At 42.1% G+C, this 17,838-nt stretch overlaps 2 protein-coding genes across 3 annotated transcripts in view; one reads left to right on the forward strand and one right to left on the reverse strand.

The window, feature by feature from the left end:
* LOC111861503 (SET and MYND domain-containing protein 4) overlaps positions 1-11,654 on the forward strand; it is a 41,573-nt gene extending 29,919 nt beyond the window's left edge. Inside the window, exon 5 of the mRNA XM_023846143.2 lies at positions 9,759-11,654. Within this exon, the coding sequence (XP_023701911.1) occupies positions 9,759-10,898 (1,140 nt within the window). The 3' untranslated portion in view covers positions 10,899-11,654. The remainder of the gene's footprint in view (positions 1-9,758) is intronic.
* The window catches only part of LOC111861504 (flavin-containing monooxygenase FMO GS-OX-like 4), a 100,564-nt gene that overhangs the window by 79,593 nt on the left and 3,133 nt on the right, over positions 1-17,838 (reverse strand). The window lies entirely within an intron of this gene.

The raw sequence follows: 17,838 nt of genomic DNA on the forward strand, positions 1-17,838 counted from the left end.
GGCCAAACTTTTTTTCTTTTTGATCCCATGTGGATTTTAATAAAACCCGCTTAGGTTGAGTGTCTTAATGAAGCGGCCGCAAAAAAAAATCTACCCTCCCTCGGCCCCCCACCACACCGTCTTATCTCTATCTCTTCACTTCTTGCACTGCCGTTGGTTTTCTTCTTTTAATTTTTTTTTCACAAAAATCCTATTGGTTTTGAACCAGGGACCTTCTGAACACTAGCCTGATGTCTTACCACTAGACCACCAGCGCCACTGAAATTTGTTTTCTTTAATCTTCCTCTTGAGCTACATCTTCGGTTATAATTCCAGAAAAATCTTATTTAACTCCACTTCTATTTTATAAAACTTTCGTTGGTTCCGAACCTTGAAACTCCGTCACATTAGGCCAGTACTTTACCAATAGGCCACCAATTCAACGGGTTTTTTTTNTTTATTTTAACTTTAATCTTCCTCTTATGTTACATCTCGCTATATAATTCCATAAAAATCTCATTACAAAAATATTTGTGTTTTCGAACCATGAACCTTATATTTACAACGCCTGTGCCTTACCCCTAGGCCACCGGAACATAGGTGGTGTACATGTCTGCGATCGTTCTTATATTGTACGACTGGGTTTATAGTTGCAGGAAAATCATATTTATTTATTTATTTATTTATTCACTTTTCAATTTCTATTAACAAAAGACTCCGTGGTCTCGAACCCGTACCTTCCCAATACCACGCCAATGTCTTACCCACGTACCCCCAGATATATACAAATTTGTTACCTTCGCCTTCCTCATATAGTACCACGTGCTTCCTACATTCACAAATTTATTATATTCTTTTTTTTTCACAAAAATAGTCATGTCTTTGAACCACGTAACTGCTAAACCATTCTTGGGAGACTGGATCTTAACTCAAAGAGTTGATCCTGTACCTTCCGAGGTGTATCTACCTAATAAGGCAGTGGTCGTTCAGATAAGAGCCGGGATAGCTCAGTCGGTATAGTGACTGGCTACAGGCTGGACGACCGAGGGGTCGGTGTTAAGAGTCCCGGTAGGGCGAAGAATATTCTCTTCTACACGTCGTCCAGACCGCCTCTGGGGTCCACCAAACCTCCTATCCAATGGGTAAAGTGGGTAAAGCGGCCGGGGCGTGAAGTTGACCACTAACCTCCAGCTAGTGCCGACGTCAAGAAAATGTGGGTCTATACATCCACTCCCATACGGTTTCATGGCGTGGTGATTAATTAATTAGGCATAGGACAACTTTAAGGTAACCGGATTTCCTGGCAATTCGTAATCAGTCAGTATTCCGAAGGGTTCAGCCTGTATGAGCGGCAAGGCTTTTCTCTACCGAGAGCGCATATGGTGGGAAGTGGACGGGGATTTTATCGCGTTACTTGTATGGATTAGATTTAATTAATGCGTGAGAAAACAACAAATACTAAGAAAATATGATCTTCATGTACTTCTAGTATGGCCAGTTCCTTCTTGGGAAACCACGTGAAAACAATTCATTTTTTATGAATGAAAACTTTTGTGGAGGTTGTCCATTTATCGCCGTTTCATAACCAGCGTAATGATTATCCAAGTGTGTTATATTTTGGCTTACTTGTTAGGAAAATCTGAGGCCGAGAGCACAATCGGTAAGGATCTATGCTAATATAGCAACTATTTTGAGTGCTCCCCCCAATGCTTTGTTCGCTAAAATAGGAATAAATACTTTTACAACCAGATGTCTTGTACTGCAGAGGTTCCCCCACCCAAAACCTACCTCTATTTTTGAACTGTGTTCACTATCACTAATCAAGGATGATGAGGTTGGCAGGGCATGTAGCATGAATGGGTGAGGCGAGGAAAGCATATAGGATATTGGTGGGAAAGACAGAAAGAAAGAGACTACTGGGTGGGTAGACAGTATTAAAATGTATCCTAGAGAGATAGTTTGGTATGGTATGGATTGGATTTATCTGGCTCAGGATAGGGCTCTTGTGAACACAGTAATGAACCTTCGGGTTCCATAAAAGGCTGGGAAGTTCTTGAGTGGCTGCACAATTGGCGGGTTCTCAAAAAGGGCCCAGCTCCATAAGTAAATTCAAAATCACTTCACCCATATCCTTTGGGTTGGATTTGAGTGACGTGCTATTAAACTTGGTCCCCCAGTCTTTCCAAAAAATAACGGAATAAGAGCCTCTGCAGCTCTGGAGTACAAGAGATTAGGTTGCAAATTATTTATCTGGAGAGAGTTTGTCCCCAGTGCCTGGAAAGTCATAAACTTTCTTTCACATGAAACACCTCTTTAACCAAAGGCACTGAACATTGTGAACTGTGACATACATGGAATACTTGTATTTAGGAAAGCTGAAGGTGGGGAAACTTGAAAGAAAATTATGTTTCCATCAGAGATACATATATTAAACCTCATAATTTCCTCATAACTTACACTTGTAAGCAATACGGAACACAGTTTTTCGGTTATATTTAAGTATTATAAATCATGTATTGTAAGCAACAGTACTCATGTTCCTATTTATTATTATTTTCATTAGAATGATGGAATTCGAGAACGTGAAATACACTCTTGTCAACAAGATTAAAACTGCATTTTATGAAAGAAAATCTGATATATTTATGTTCACCAGTTCAGGAGTGGGCAGAATAATATGACGGAAATAATAACATATCTTACAGAAATATAATGAATACTGAAAATCTGTTATTTATTTATATTCCACTTCAGTATTAGATACGATTATATAGCAAAAATTAATAATATATCTTAAAGAAATGCAATTACTATTGAAAATCTTATGTTCACGTTCACCAGTTCAGTACAAGTGGGATTATATGGCAAAAGTAAGAGAACAATACACCTATGAATCCTGGGAAAATAGAATTTGATTCGAGTGTGCTCACTGCATGACACGCACCCAGGAGCAAAACATTTTCTTAATCTTCCCATTCATCCTGCAAGAAACAACACAACAATTACTACACATTCACAGTACACTCAAAGTTTCTTAAGATTCTACTGTCCTTCTTTAGGCTACATCGAAAGATGCTTAAATTCAGAAATACAATTTCGATGAAATATCGTAGCAACACTTTCTAACTTCATGTTTGTTTTTAATTTCACTGGGGATAGTAAGCATAATAATCCATATACAGAAATAACACACAGATGTAAATTCGTGCGTAGGCCGCGCATAGCTCAAGCGGTTAGTCGCTGGATTCCAACCGCGGGTCTGGTCAAGTGGGATTTGTGGTGGACAAAGTAGCGCTGGAGCAGGTTTTCTCCGAGTACTTGGGTTTCCCCTGCCAATCTTCATTCCACCAATTGCTCCACAATCACCCTCACCTATCATCTGGGGCTGGTACAATAGGCCAGAAGTGGCCGCAGTACAAGGGACTTAGTCCCACCCCACTAGCAAGAAAACAAAATATTGTTATTTAGGGAAATTGATGTTTGTCCTGAGAATCACACGAAATGTATAAATCTGCTCAGTGGGCAAGATGCAGTTTCTTAACGTTAAAGCACCTAGTACCTGTACCTCAGGAAATTAGTTGTAGTTACACCTGCTGAGTCTGGAACTCTCTGTTACGTTTAAATTCCCAGTGAGGCACAGCAAAATAAATGACGACACAGAAATCTTAACGTACGTGTACAAACAATTGTAATGTCTGTCCCATAATAAATTGCCTACCGCTTTATTGTGTTGGTGGTTATTAATTGGAATGAAGATCGCCCCACCGTTGGTTGGACAGCTGTTCTTTCTTACGGACGCGTGTGGGCGGGGGTGAGGCAAGATAGAAAGATGACAGCTTCAAGATGGAACCCGGAAGGAAGGTGATGTGGGGGGGGGGCGGATGTAATCTACGGTCCATGGGTTGCTGCTGAGATGGAACGAAACGGTAGAAGGCAGGCAGAACAGATGGGACTGAGAAAGACTTGGTAGGAAAATGTAGATTGGTGGTTCTAGTACATGAACTGACTCTATGACGTCATTTCTCATAAGAACTCGCAACGACTCGTGACAGGGTGTTTAACAATGCATTTACTGTATAAACAGAAATGATAAAGGTAGCTGAGTTCTTCGGATCCACACTTAGATAAGTCTTTTTCAAGCGCCATATTTGTTCTAAAGAATCTGTGTAATGAGGATAATGAAATAAACGAAATTTCATGCTCACAGCTCAAAATGTTTTTTATTTGTAAGTCATTCAAACAAATAAAATATAAGATGTTCTGAGAAGAACGTGCGCCTACTTTCCTTTGATGCAAAATGGAACCACATGGAAACCGACGCGTCTAACAATTCCTTTATTATTACGTGTGTATTCGTTGCAGTTCTACTGAGCCGTTACCTAGCACTGAGAGGGAGATACACATATAAACACACAGACTTATTGGAGGGATTTATGGAGTGCGCCGTTGAGATGAGATCAGGTGCTATGATGCACATACGAAATTTCATAAACATTGACTCAGGCATTCAAATGTCAAGAGGGGGAGAATACACAGAAAATTTCATAAGTCTACTTTTATTTATTCGAAATAAGGAAAATGGGTTAATAAATAGGGATTACTTCCCTAAACAGCATCAACCAATTAGATTTTGAAACGGAGAAGGACTGTGTTCTCTGTGAGGTATGAACCGAATTTTTAATATTACTCAGATGAGTTTCATGCTTCAAAGGGTTAATTAAAGTAGAACTGGTGAAAGTTATTGCACTTGTCAAGGCTTCAAGGAGTGTCGAGCGGGCCTGGCGTTGTATAAAGTTGGCTGCGACTAATGACTGGTAATTAGTCGGTAGGAACAAAGTCCTCAAATGCGATGGAGGGGTGTGAACAACAAGGATGGCTCCAGGACAAGTGCTAGGATGGGAGTGTTCCTAACCAATCCCTCCAGCCTCTCCTTATTTAGGGAGTTAAGCCATGCCAAGCGAGCAGCTGGCGCCATAAGAAGCAGACTACGAAAGAAATAAATTATACGTTCCAGAGAAACAGATGCAAGACCGGCGCTATGGACCTTCTAGCTAGAGAGAAAGACGAGTGAAGGAGTGGGTGGACTTGGTGTAGCAAGCGCTTGCATGCATGGGAAACAGTCTCCGTTTCCTCCTGCATTAAACGTTTGGGCGGATAATAATAAACACATGCCCGGAGGTGCTCATGAGAGGCCGACTGAGGAAGTACTACCACGATGGGCGTTAACATCTGGTCAGGAACAAATGTAATACTATGACAAGCACTTGTCTGAGCACTTTCAGGTATATATGACAGAAAAGTAAACACTTACACGTATAAAGCTCTTAGATACTGTTTTATACTCTTTTCACTGCCCATCATCACTTACTTTGCACAAGAAAGTCGAATATTTTGATCAAATTCATGCATATTTTTTTTTGTATATCACCAAGTACGATTGACAGATCTAAAGAGCGCGTCCACATTACTCGTGCTTGTCGGGAGACTCGTATGGCTTTTACTTGTGCTCGTAAATCTTCGTCCACACTACTTCAGTTGCTCGCCAGGCTTCGGCTCGTGAGGATCCGTATATTTGCTCGTAGTGTGTATAGGCTGTAGTCGTATTTTAATTTATTGGCTGTAGTTTTTAAATTAAAAATGTAAAATTTGCTTGTCTCGTGACTTGTCATATCATCCACATTATTCGCGAGCATAGCGAGTCACACGAGCACGAGTAATGTGGACGCGCCTTTACTGAAATGTCCTTCTTTCCACTGATAACGCTGATATCAGCTTGTTCAAATCCGGCATTCAGTTTCCATTCCATAGGAACAGACTATACCGCATAATTCTTGTTAAAAATCAGCAAATAATTGTGCAGATATAGGCATGGGGGACAACATATATGGAACGCAAATTTGATTTAATGAACACCAAAAATTTTAAGCGCTTCTGAGAGGGAAACATCAGCCAGGGTAAATTTATCAGTTAAATATTTTGACAACATTCATCTTCCGACATACCATCTGAAGCACACAGTCTGCTTAGCCAATAAATGAGATATGCTTGGATGGTAACTTGCATTTCATTTTATATCAATTAAACTTTAGCCCCAAGCACTTCTAAACACGGACTCAAATGGAGAAAGTAGTCTTCTGGGATCTGGCACCGTGTAGATATTGTGTTAACCGACGTTTCGGAGGAACGTACCGACTCCATCTTCAGGGTAGAAGAAACAGAGCAAGGAACCAGCGTGAGCAGGTGCTAACGGACAGTTCACTCGCGCCGAATGCGTTCAAGATAACTCCTCGCACGGACCACACACAGAGGTCTCGGGGCATGCGCGCAACGGGATAGTTGCGGATTGGATCGGCGACAGCTCTGTGAACACTTGGATTGCGCAACGGTTAGTAGGGGTCACGTGACCTCTGTGTTTCCGCAAGTGCCGTCACATACACCCGCATTGAGCCCGTTGCTACGCAACGCTCGGTAAACGCCCTTCCACGCTAGGTTGTGACGTCACGCAACAGTGACGCAAACTGCGTTTTCCGCTTGTCCGATTGAGGATTTATAGGAGAAACTAGAGTTCATATGAAGTGAGATTCCCCCGTGTGGAGGCGGGGTCGAATACCTCCACCGCGACCCTGCGAGTCGTAGGAGGCGACGAAAAGGGAAGCCTCATATCTGAGACAGTAAAATATGGTCGCGAGTCCCAAGGGACTCCGACCCGAGAAAGATCGCTCTGGCAATGGCCAGCAGCATATGCACAAGACAGACCCGTCCTCTCGTCAGAGAGGGCGCCCCACGAAAATAAAACCGTAACTGTCAAACGGTAAAATTAATATCTGGTCATGAGCCCCAGATGGGGCTCGACACCAAGACTTACTGACTGACTGACCGTCAGTCGCAATGTGACTTTGACTTTGACTTTGATATGAAGTGAGACGGAGTCAGTCAACGCGTTACGAGATAAGCACGCGAACGTAGTACAGAAGAATACAGGAGGTCGGCCTGTGAGGATGTAAAGTGTGATTTAGAAGACTTGATGTGTGCTGTAGTGCAGAGATATCTGGAGTGATCTGAGATGCTAGTTCCTGTGTTTTAATTGCGCCGGGAATCGAACCCGGACCTCTGGATCTGTAGCCAGGAACGCTGACCACTAGACCACAGAGGCGGGCCGCTGATGGGCAACATATCCATTAAACTGAAATTGCATGAAATGTACACGATGGGCATTAGTCGCTGATATTATGTATGTTAATGCATGTTGATTCGGAGAGGAAAAATAATATTGCATTTAAATTGTTTTAGCAATAGGTTTCATACCCCAAATTCACTAATACCGTTGAAATTTCAACGGACTTCATGCTAGTACTAAGGATAAGGACAACACTGTACTGCTGTAATTAACCAATGCAAGTATTCTAGATCAGCTGCGCGACTAGCGGCTTCTCAAGAAGGGCTCAGCGCCCTGAGTGAGTGAGTTAAGTAGTAGAGATCAGATTAGTAAAGTTATGTCTCTTATTCTCATTGTAATTAAAACGAAGAGTTAATGAATAAGAATTGAATCTCTGTATCTTTGCATCACAAGGATCATACATCATAACTAGCAGCTGGAAGAAAGACTTAATGAAAAATGTACAAGCTGGGAGGTTGGGTCGGGTTATATGGTACTTTACAGACGCTGTATTGTTAGCACTGAGACCAGATCCACTTACGTGATATTTACAGTTGCACTGCCCAACGCATGTCCGTTACAGCAAGGAACCGGCCAATGCTGTTGCTTTTTGTATTCTTGCAGCGCGGTGAGATCAAGACCCTCTCTACTCGGGCGGAAAGTAGGCTCGTTGTATCAGGCCTAGATGATTGATGACAGATTGGAGCATTGGTGGAATAATAACTGGAAGAAGGAAACCAAAATACTCGGAGAAAACCCTGTCACAGTGCCACTCTGCCTACCACAAATCCCACATAAGCAATCTTGGGACTGAACTCGTGTCTCCGTGGTGAAAAACCAGCTGTTTGGGGAAAAAATCGATGTTTATTTTTACAATTACACATAGCATATAAATAAATCCTGTAGGTACAATGCAGAGTTTCTTAATTTTAAAAGAGACTGTAAATATAATTACCAGTATGCTAAGCCGAGCCATAGCTCAAGCGGTTAGACGCTGGCTTCCCACCGCGGCGGCCCGGGTTCGATCTCGGGCCTGGTCAAGTTGGATTTGTGGTGGACAAAGTGACGCTTGGGCAGGTTTTCTCCGAGTACTTCGGTTTCCCCTGCCAATCTTCATTCCACCAATTTCTTCATCATCATAATCACCCGGGGCAGGCTACAATAGGCCAATCAGTGACCGCCGTTCTGAGTGGACCCAGTTGGACTCCACCCCCACTAGGGGAATTTTAATTTTTTAACAAAATTACCAGTGTGCTATGAAGGAATGATATAACACTGAATGATATTGAGGGCGTTTCGTGGCAGATTTCCATGGATCTTGAGACAGAACAATGGCGCGTTTGTGGCACACAGACTTCTGGAGACAAGCCAATGGTCCAAACAAAACGTTTAGATACAGAAGCGGATCCGAATTTTAAACAAAGTGTGAAAATTGGGTGACTTACAAAAACGATTAAAACGTTTAAATATACAAGCAGCTGCCAACGTACATGAATTGGTACTGTGACGCGTTACCTTACGCCCATCACCGCGACAACTGCTATTCAGCCACGGCCAAGGATAGTTGAGGCGTCGCATTGGAGTATAGGGCCAGAAGTCAAGTGACACTGCAAGTGATAATAATTGTAAGGCGTGTAAGTGTGAGTGTCCAATAAAGATCCGTTAAATCCGCTTTTGTTCTCTGTGTGTGTTGTGCCAGGTAGTGCCTTGCGACGGGCTTATCACTCGCCCAAGTAGTCCTGCCGTCTGTGTAAAAAAAATATTGTGAAGATGAAGAAGCGGCCAGGGCCCAAGAATGGGCTGTAGAGCCATTGGTGGACGAATCAATCCTTCATAAAAAATAACGCAAAATATCTCAGAGTGTTCAGGGGTTGAAGTACAAATAACCCTAGCGGGGCGGACAGCAGAGGTTCCTCTCGTTTCGAACTGGGGAACAAAAAGAGGTACCATTTGGGTTGCCAGTCAGTTCCCCATAGCAGAAAGCTAGAATTTTATGCTGCTGATTTTCAGGGGCTTGCGAAACGATGGGACAAGTGCCTCAGTTTACAGGGAGATTATGTCGAGAAATAAAAGCATTTTTCAAATTAGTACTCTTATTTGTTTAAGTTCTATATCCATTTGTAACTTACTTATTGACTTACCCTCGTAAGATGCGACGCCGTGTAGTTTCGTATATAGATATAGTAACCTACTTTCAAAGTACGCGGGTTCAAACCCGGCGGAGGTCGTGGAATTTTTAAGGGCTGAAAAATTCAGGGAAAAAGTCCTCCGGGAGGGACTTTAAGCCGTGGGTCCCGTGTCGTAGATTTACGGCACGTAAAACATCCTCATATCTCTAGGAGACCTCTGAGCGAAATTAGGCAACAATTTCCCGCCCAAGTAGTTTCCAGTGCCTCTGGTAGATGGGGGAAATATCAGNGAGTACATTACAATTTCAAGTTATACGGAGTAGATGAATTACATGTAAGTAAACGAAATGACCAGTTTCAAAATTGCTCAACACCGGAACAGGCTTGTAGCTCCAACCCTTGAGCCGAAAGACGTGTAATATCATATTTCCGTAACTTGGGATTTACTGTGTATTCATAATGCTCAGAATATTATCCATTTTGGTTGCTTCTAGGTTTCCTATTGCTGCGAAGAATGTCGAGATAACAGCTGGCAACATTACCATCGCTTTGAGTGCCGTGTACTCAATCATTTGCTGAGCGCCAAGGAACTAAGCAAGATGGCCTTACTGGTTTACCGCACCGCAGTAACAGCTTATGGCGGGGTAGGTTCTACAAAGCCTGAAGACAACGTGGCATCTGGTAAGGACACTAAAGTCACAAAGCATTATTCGGCCCAGCTGCTAGATTCGACTTCTACAGAACAAGAAGCATGTACGTTGTTGAACAGTATCAATACGACACAGCGATTTCCGTTTCTGTCCAACGACTATGCTTCAGTGTACGGTCAGGTGACGAATTCTTCCTCGCGCACTCCAGCAGACATCTTGAAAAGGACAACAACTGCGTTTTTTCTCATGCGATGTTACAGTCATATCGCGCCGAATACGGTTAATGAAGTAGAAATGACTACAACGTTACTTCGACATCTTCAGAGTTGTTCGTGTAACGCTTATCAGATCACAGAACAAATTCTGACTGATGGCAACGTACGCAGTGCGCAAGAGATTGAACTTGGAGGAGCTGTGTACCCAACAATCAGCCTCTGCAACCACAGTTGCAGTCCAAACGTGGTTCGTCATTCTTATGGGAAAACGTGCATTGTGAGAGCAGTAAGGCCCATCAAAAAGGGAGAAGAGATTCTTGACAATTACGGACCTCATTTCTTATCAAATAATTTAGAAGAAAGACATAAAGACTTACATACACAATATTTCTTCAAATGCAACTGCAAAGCGTGTTCAGAGAAATGGCCAACTGTGGACAAACTACAGTTTCAAGTTACTCAGTACAAATGTATTCATTGTTCCGTGAATATTGGGTCTAATTTATCGAAACTGAAAATATGTTTTAACTGTAAGAAGAAATGTGATTATGGTAAGATAGCAAAAAGGCTTCAGATTTTGTCCGGAGAATATAACAGAGCACTAGAAGACCTCCTGCAGGGGCGTTTACATGAATGTCTGAGGACCTGCATAGAATATTGCGATGCGATGGACCGAGTGGTGATTCATCCTAATAAACAGTTCGTGAACTGCCAGCAGGCCGTCACCCTCTGCTGGAGCTTGTTGGGTAACACCAGCACACAAAAATAAAATGACAGGAAATTCGTTGCTTTGCATCATTTAACTTGTTAAAAGATCTCATTTTAAAGGATTACAAGGTGTGTCTCTCCCCCGCTGCTTGTCATCGTCACATGCAGCTCGCTTAACTCACAAGAAATGCAATTCGGCTACCAAAGTATAGATACTTTCCAAACAATAGGGACTAGCTGCATCGGTCGGGCCCAACTGAGTAGGTTTACATGAAGACGGAGAGAGAATCCAGTCAACGAAATGTTGTGTTTTGAATAAAAACAGGATCATAAATAACGACCAAAAACCAATAATTGCTCCTATCCAAGTGAATTTTAGTATCCAAGAATTTGGAACAAACATGGTTATGTCCGTTCCTAATGTACGAGTAGTTATGATACGAAAATGGCAAAGTTAAACCTCTGCTTAATTAAGCACCAAACCATGAAAACATAAGGGGTGAAACAAAAACATGTATGTCGTGTGGTTCTTAACTTATAAATCTCATGAAAATGGTGAACATGCAGAAAACCTCACGCCAAATGGCTGAGGAAAACCAAAAAATTGAAGAACTTCAAACAATTACGTGTACCTAACAGCACGGTACTTGGAGGACGTTATAATCTGTGAAACAGTGGCACAAAGTGATTCAGGCCTGTTTCTGAGCAGCATAAAATTAAGGCTATTCTCTTTCTGAAACTTCTGAATTTACATCTATCAGCCAGTGTGAATTTAAACACTCTTCCACAAGAAAGGATATAAATTGCTCCACTGTCATCCATTTTGGTAACTTAAGGTGACTTATTTAACTCTCTAAACCGCGAAGGAAAGAAAGAATTAAAAAAAAAATGAGAAGAGGTGAAAAGGAAAAGTAACAGGTAAGTGAGACATTTTACTTCAGGGAAAGACCTCGCATCATCGCATTGGAATTTTGCCATGCTTCATTCGCTCGACCCGCTGATAACGGAAATATGAGAGTCGAGATGCTGTAACAAGTTCTGGCTTGAGACCAGGGTTTGAAGTTATGATTTCTAATCAGTGCTGAAACGCACAATTTGGAAACATAATCTGGTGCCCTCAATAGCAAGCGGGCTCAGTTTTTGTAAGTTTAAACCGGGAGGGATATAAGAGGACCATGCATAACACCTCTGATCTTCGGAAACGTGTCAGCATTTGCTTGAAAACACAGAAAACAAAGAGGATCATTGTCCTGCCCGTAGAACGAAGGGCCTTCCTGTTACATACTGACTTCTAGCAGTCAGGCAGGTAAAATATTTATTTATTCCCATTAAATCCTAAAAATAATCCAAACATTGGTCAGAAATAAGTACCTACCTACTTACCTATGAATGTATAAGGGGAGACCTCCTCGGCCCTTGCACCGCGACCTACAGTGATCTATTGTGCTTTACCTACTTACCTACCTACCCACCCATTATCCAACCTATTCATCTATCTATCCGTCCATTTGTCCGTCCATCCATCTATGGCTCTACAGCCCTTTTGTTGAATCTTTGCAGCCTTTTCAGTTTCTTAATCTCATATACATTCGGTAGGACTCTTTGGACGGGGGATCAGCCCGTCGTAAGGCTGCTATCTAAACATAAAACAACATAAACACAGAATAAACGCACACGTATATACATGCCTCAAGTGGGATTTAAATCCAGGATCCCAGAGTTCGAGGAAGAGCAGGCAGTTCATTCGTTAGGCCGCACGGCCATTGTGATCGGCGAAATAAGTCCCTAGTCTATTAAAACTGCGTCTCCATCACAAGAACAAATCTGTCTTTGTGCTCAGAATCATATGAACCTATAATACAAAATACATAGCCTCTGAATGTTAAAGCAGACGGAGCACAGAGTTTCAACTCTGCTATAAATGGGTACATTTTCATGGTTTATGCTAACCGTCTTACAGTGTATACACTTTTTCACCTTATTCTTCACTTCCATACTACATGTTTCGGCACTAATGTGCCATCTTCAGGTGTCTTTATGCACCTTAAACTATTGTACTGCATGCCATGATGTCTTCATTCTAAAATAACTAAAATCTGTGTTCGTCATATATATATCGATGAATTCTAAATAATAAAACTTTTCAGGATTCATCCTACGTCGCACTCAAACACGCGAATTACGCCAATCCTCTTTTATGTGAGCATTCTTCCTACATACATTTGTGTATCGTGTTCTGTGTTGTGTTTTGCTCCTGTTACTGCATGCGTTGTACTGCTCTTGCTCCTGTTACTGCGTGCGTTGTACTGCACTTGCTCCTGTTACTGCGTGCGTTGTACTGCACTTGCTCCTGTTACTGCGTGCGTTGTACTGCACTTGCTCCTGTTACTGCATGCGTTGTACTGCTCCTTGCTCCTGTTACTGCATGCGTTGTACTGCTCCTTGCTCCTGTTACTGCATGCGTTGTACATTTTAATAATGTTCTCCTCAACTTATCAATTTTTTACTAATTTACTATTTAGATATATTTTCTGACATGTGACAGATTCTTTATAGCTTCGCTAAGCTGAAGTTTCCGCTCATCTGAAATCCTCTGTCTACACAGGGAGACAGAATGAACATCAAGCCAATACATGCACCCATACGGCAGGAGAGATTTAGACACGCAATGTCAATTAAAGAACGGTACATGTTCAGAATGTGTGCCCCCTGTGACCTAACTAAGTTGTCTCCGTGCACCGAGCACGCTGGCTCAAGCGGTAAGAATTCCGATTTGTGTTCAAGCGGTGCCCGGTTCGAATGATGGCAGGAAAAGGGCCTAACCTGATCAGGTTTCTAGTGGTTGTCGGTCCCTACAGGAATATTCTGGCATGAGATAATACTGTGACATGTGAATCCATTGCATAGGTAACGGCTTGTTGATACACAGTCGGTTGTTGAGCAACAGCTCGAGTTATTGTGAACAGTTGGACTCTGTGTCCCCTATTCGGTACGCCAAGCAGATATAAAGTAGCAGGAGTAGCAGTAGCTAAGTCATGTCCGTGTGGAGGCGGGGTGGAATACCTCCACCGTGACCCTGCGAGTCGTAGGAGGTGACGAAAGGGGAAGTCTCAAATCTGAGACAGTAAAATATGGTCGCGAGTCCCAAGGGACTAAAACCCGAGAAAGACTGCGCTGGCAAGGGCGAGTAGCATATAGAAAAGACAGACCCGTCCTCTCGTCAGAGAGGGCGCTCCACAAAAGCAAGACCGTAACTGTCAAACAGTAATAAATATCTGGTCATGAGCCCCAGATGGGGCTCGAAACCAAGACTTACTGACTGACTGACTGACCGTCAATCTCAATGTGACTTTTGACTTTGACTAGCGAAGTCAGAAGTGAGTCGACAGTGAATCAGCTGTTTTCGAGAACTAAGCAGAGTTAAACAGAATTCGAGAAGACTACAGGCTAGATACCTGCGCAAGATCCAGAAAAAAGTGAGAGATTCATTATCCAGAAGGAGTCAAATATGTGAACTGTTGTTATAGAGACGTCCAATAAATCCAATCTTCAAATCCACAATTATTAGTCACGCTACTCCTTATACGTAACAGTACCAAATATCAGGCCATCATGACCGCCTTCGCCACATAACAAACAAGCTATATTACGCAAATGATAATTCAAATCATCAAGAAACTGCAGGACAGCACATATTAGCGAAATCGTAACAACAGGTGGAAGAATAACCCCTACAGGAATTCTACGAAGGAATTTACCACATGCAAACACAATAATACGCCTGCCATAAGGAGTAATAAAAGTGTAGCCCACTTTACACAGTTGGTAAACGTTCCAAATCAACATCCTAGCAACACTAACATCACGCACCACCAGACAACAACAGGGAACCACAACGATCCCATATGTCACTTCAATGTTATTTTTATATTTTAATATGATATTAATAATAATGTGAAGCCACCATAACCAAAGAAGTAACCAACAAGATATACACACAGAATAATCATCATATGTACACATATATACAGCTCACACACACATTTCCTTGAAATATCTCCTCAATTATCCTCACGGGGCTGAGTGGACCCAGTTCCAGACCCACTGCTTCTCATAAAATCTGGTAGCGACGGGAATCAAAACCAGGACCTCTGAATCTGTATTCAGGAACTCTGACCACTAGACCACATAGGCGGTCTCTCACTGCATATTATTATATTTATATATGATTATTTTGACTATCTGATTTTGTAATCACGTTGGATAATACTTCTGAATAACGGAGCCATTTTCTACCAGAATATATGAAGTGACCAATGTTTTAAGTGAGCATATCTTGTGAAAATGACCTAATAATATGGTTGAAACATATAGTGGATGAGAATAAACACTATTAATACTATATAGTCGTGTTGATGATTCTGTAAAAAATTATCTTCCTCAGAAGCTAACTGTCGCTATCTTATTCTATAAATTTCTAGTCTTTTATGAGTACCGAAAGTTTAATACCGTCTTCACAAGAAGTCACCGTTGGAGTTAATCGTGATCAACACGAATTCGAACCACGCTCACAATCGATATTTTCGTGATCAACTCTAATATTAATTAATTCCTTCTCCTGGGATGTGACGCCTTGTAGATCTTGTGTGAACCGACGTTTCGGGGGAACGTATCGCCTCCATTTTCAGGGTAGAAAAATTCTGCAGCCATGAAATCATACTGTTTCTTCACTCGCAGATTTTTCTACCCTGAAGATGGAGGCGATACGTTCCCCCGAAACGTCGATTCACACAAGATCTACAAGGCGCCACATCCCAGAAGAAGGCATTTTTCATAGTCACCACCGTAAAAACCTCAAATCTTACAAACTCTAACATTCTCTTCCCAAATACGTCACTTCCTTCGTATTTTGTATGTATTTCGGGTAAACTCCATGCCCCGTCCACCTCATCTAACTTGATCTGATCACCTTAATAACAATAATTTATTGACGTACAGAATGTACTCTTTTGTTCTCCTATCATTTCCTTCTCAACCCTCTGTTCCCAAGCACCCTCAATCTGACATTTTCATTGGCCAAGAGACCAAGTTTCATATCTATATTTTTTCCCCCCTTGGCACTACAGCCCCAGTGGGCCTAGGCCTACCTCCATGAACTTCTCCGTTCACTTCGGTTTTTCTAGATCTTAGACACACGGTACGACTCCTTGGGCGGGTGATCAGCTCGTCGCAAGGCCTCTACCTGTACACAAACACAGAAAAACGCACACAAACACCCACGCCCTGAGTGGGATTCGAACCCACGATCCCGGCTTCCGAGCGAGCGAAGACAGTGCACGCCTTAGACCGCTCGGCTACCGTGGCCGGCAGTGTATAAGAATAATATATAAGAATTCAGTTCGTACCTCACAGGGAACAGATCCTAACCCACGATCCCGGCTTCCGAGCGAGCGAAGACAGTGCACGCCTTAGACCGCTCGGCTACCGTGACCGGCTTCATATCTATATAGAACAATTATATAATCATAAATTTGAATATTTTGATAATTTATTTTTGAATGTTAGGCGGAATTTAGAGAAGTCTGACTAATTAAAATACCAGTATAATATATATATACATGTTTAGTATTGCTCGCCGCACCGCAGCGCAGTGTACAGTCGCCTGCAGAAATGGGCACACACTTGTGACGTAACTCTGTATCGCTTACGTAGCTACTGTTTCCACACGTCATCCAATAAATTGCAAACTAATATTCAGCTACCGGAGGGAGGCTACGGACTTTCATATGGCAATATAAGGACCGTGAAAGTAATTTCGAATGGCGTTGATTTGATTGCATTTTTCTTCGTTCTAGCAAATCGATTAAGAATTGTAATTAAAAATGATACATGTTTACCGCTGAGAGTACAGGAATTATGGGGGCTTCAACCGCCTTACTAGCGGGGACGTCTAGGACAGCTTTTAATATTGCTACATTTGTGTCTTTGTCTTTTTCTTTAAATTTATAAGCGGAGAGTGATATAAATGACAATCTTTTTCTTTTTGGTTTATTTATTAAGAATCTTTATTGCAAGTTTGCGATAGGATGAATGGGAAAAATGTGAAAGGAAACGGTTATGACTTTATTCAAGGTGTTATAAGGTTACGCCATAGCTCAAGTGGTTAGTCGCTGGCTTCCCATTACGGTGGCCCGGGTTCCAGCCCGGGTCTGGACAAGTGGGATTTGTGGTGGATAAAGTGGCACTGGGGCACGTTTTCTCCGAGTACTTCGGTTTCCCCTGCCAATCTTCATTCCACCAAATTCTCCACCACAATAATCCGGGGAAGGTACAATAGGCCAATCAGTGGCCGATGTGCCGAGTGGACCCAGCTGGACTCCACCCCCCACGATGCGAATTTAAAAAAAAAAGTATTATACCAGTATATGCATGCAAAGTCTGAAGATAACCACAAAACTCATCAACATCAGGGCATATGTTTACTCGGGACTTTCAGAATATACACAAAATATGAGGGTTCATCACTCGAAAGTGATTTTCTGTACCCAAACATCCTTTCAAAATGAGTAGCAAAGGTTTGCATGCTCGTGATTCTCACACCAGTGACTATGAAAATGGCTGTCTTGTGGGATATGACAATGTGATCTGACACGCTACATATCTATCAGTGTTTCGGAGGAACTTATTGCTTCTATCGTCAGGACTGGAAGAAAACTACCCTGGAGATGGAAGCAGCGGGTTCCTCCGAACATTGGTATCTACTAGACTGCACGGCGCCACATCCTAGAAGACAGTCGGTCTGAATTTCACTTTAGTATTAAGCAAAACATCACCATCGAGTGCGAGAGTTTTGATTTAATTGCATAAATACCTTTACATGTTTCAGTGCTAGGAGACCACAGTCAGAAGGCGATCAACACGTGAGGAAATGCTTCACAGTTACAAAGGGCAATTGTTCACCAATTCCACTCCCGTGGAGTTAATTAATTACATTTCAAATT

Source organism: Cryptotermes secundus, unplaced genomic scaffold, assembly GCF_002891405.2.
Source record: "Cryptotermes secundus unplaced genomic scaffold, Csec_1.0 scaffold909, whole genome shotgun sequence".
Taxonomy (NCBI): Eukaryota; Metazoa; Arthropoda; class Insecta; order Blattodea; family Kalotermitidae; genus Cryptotermes; species Cryptotermes secundus.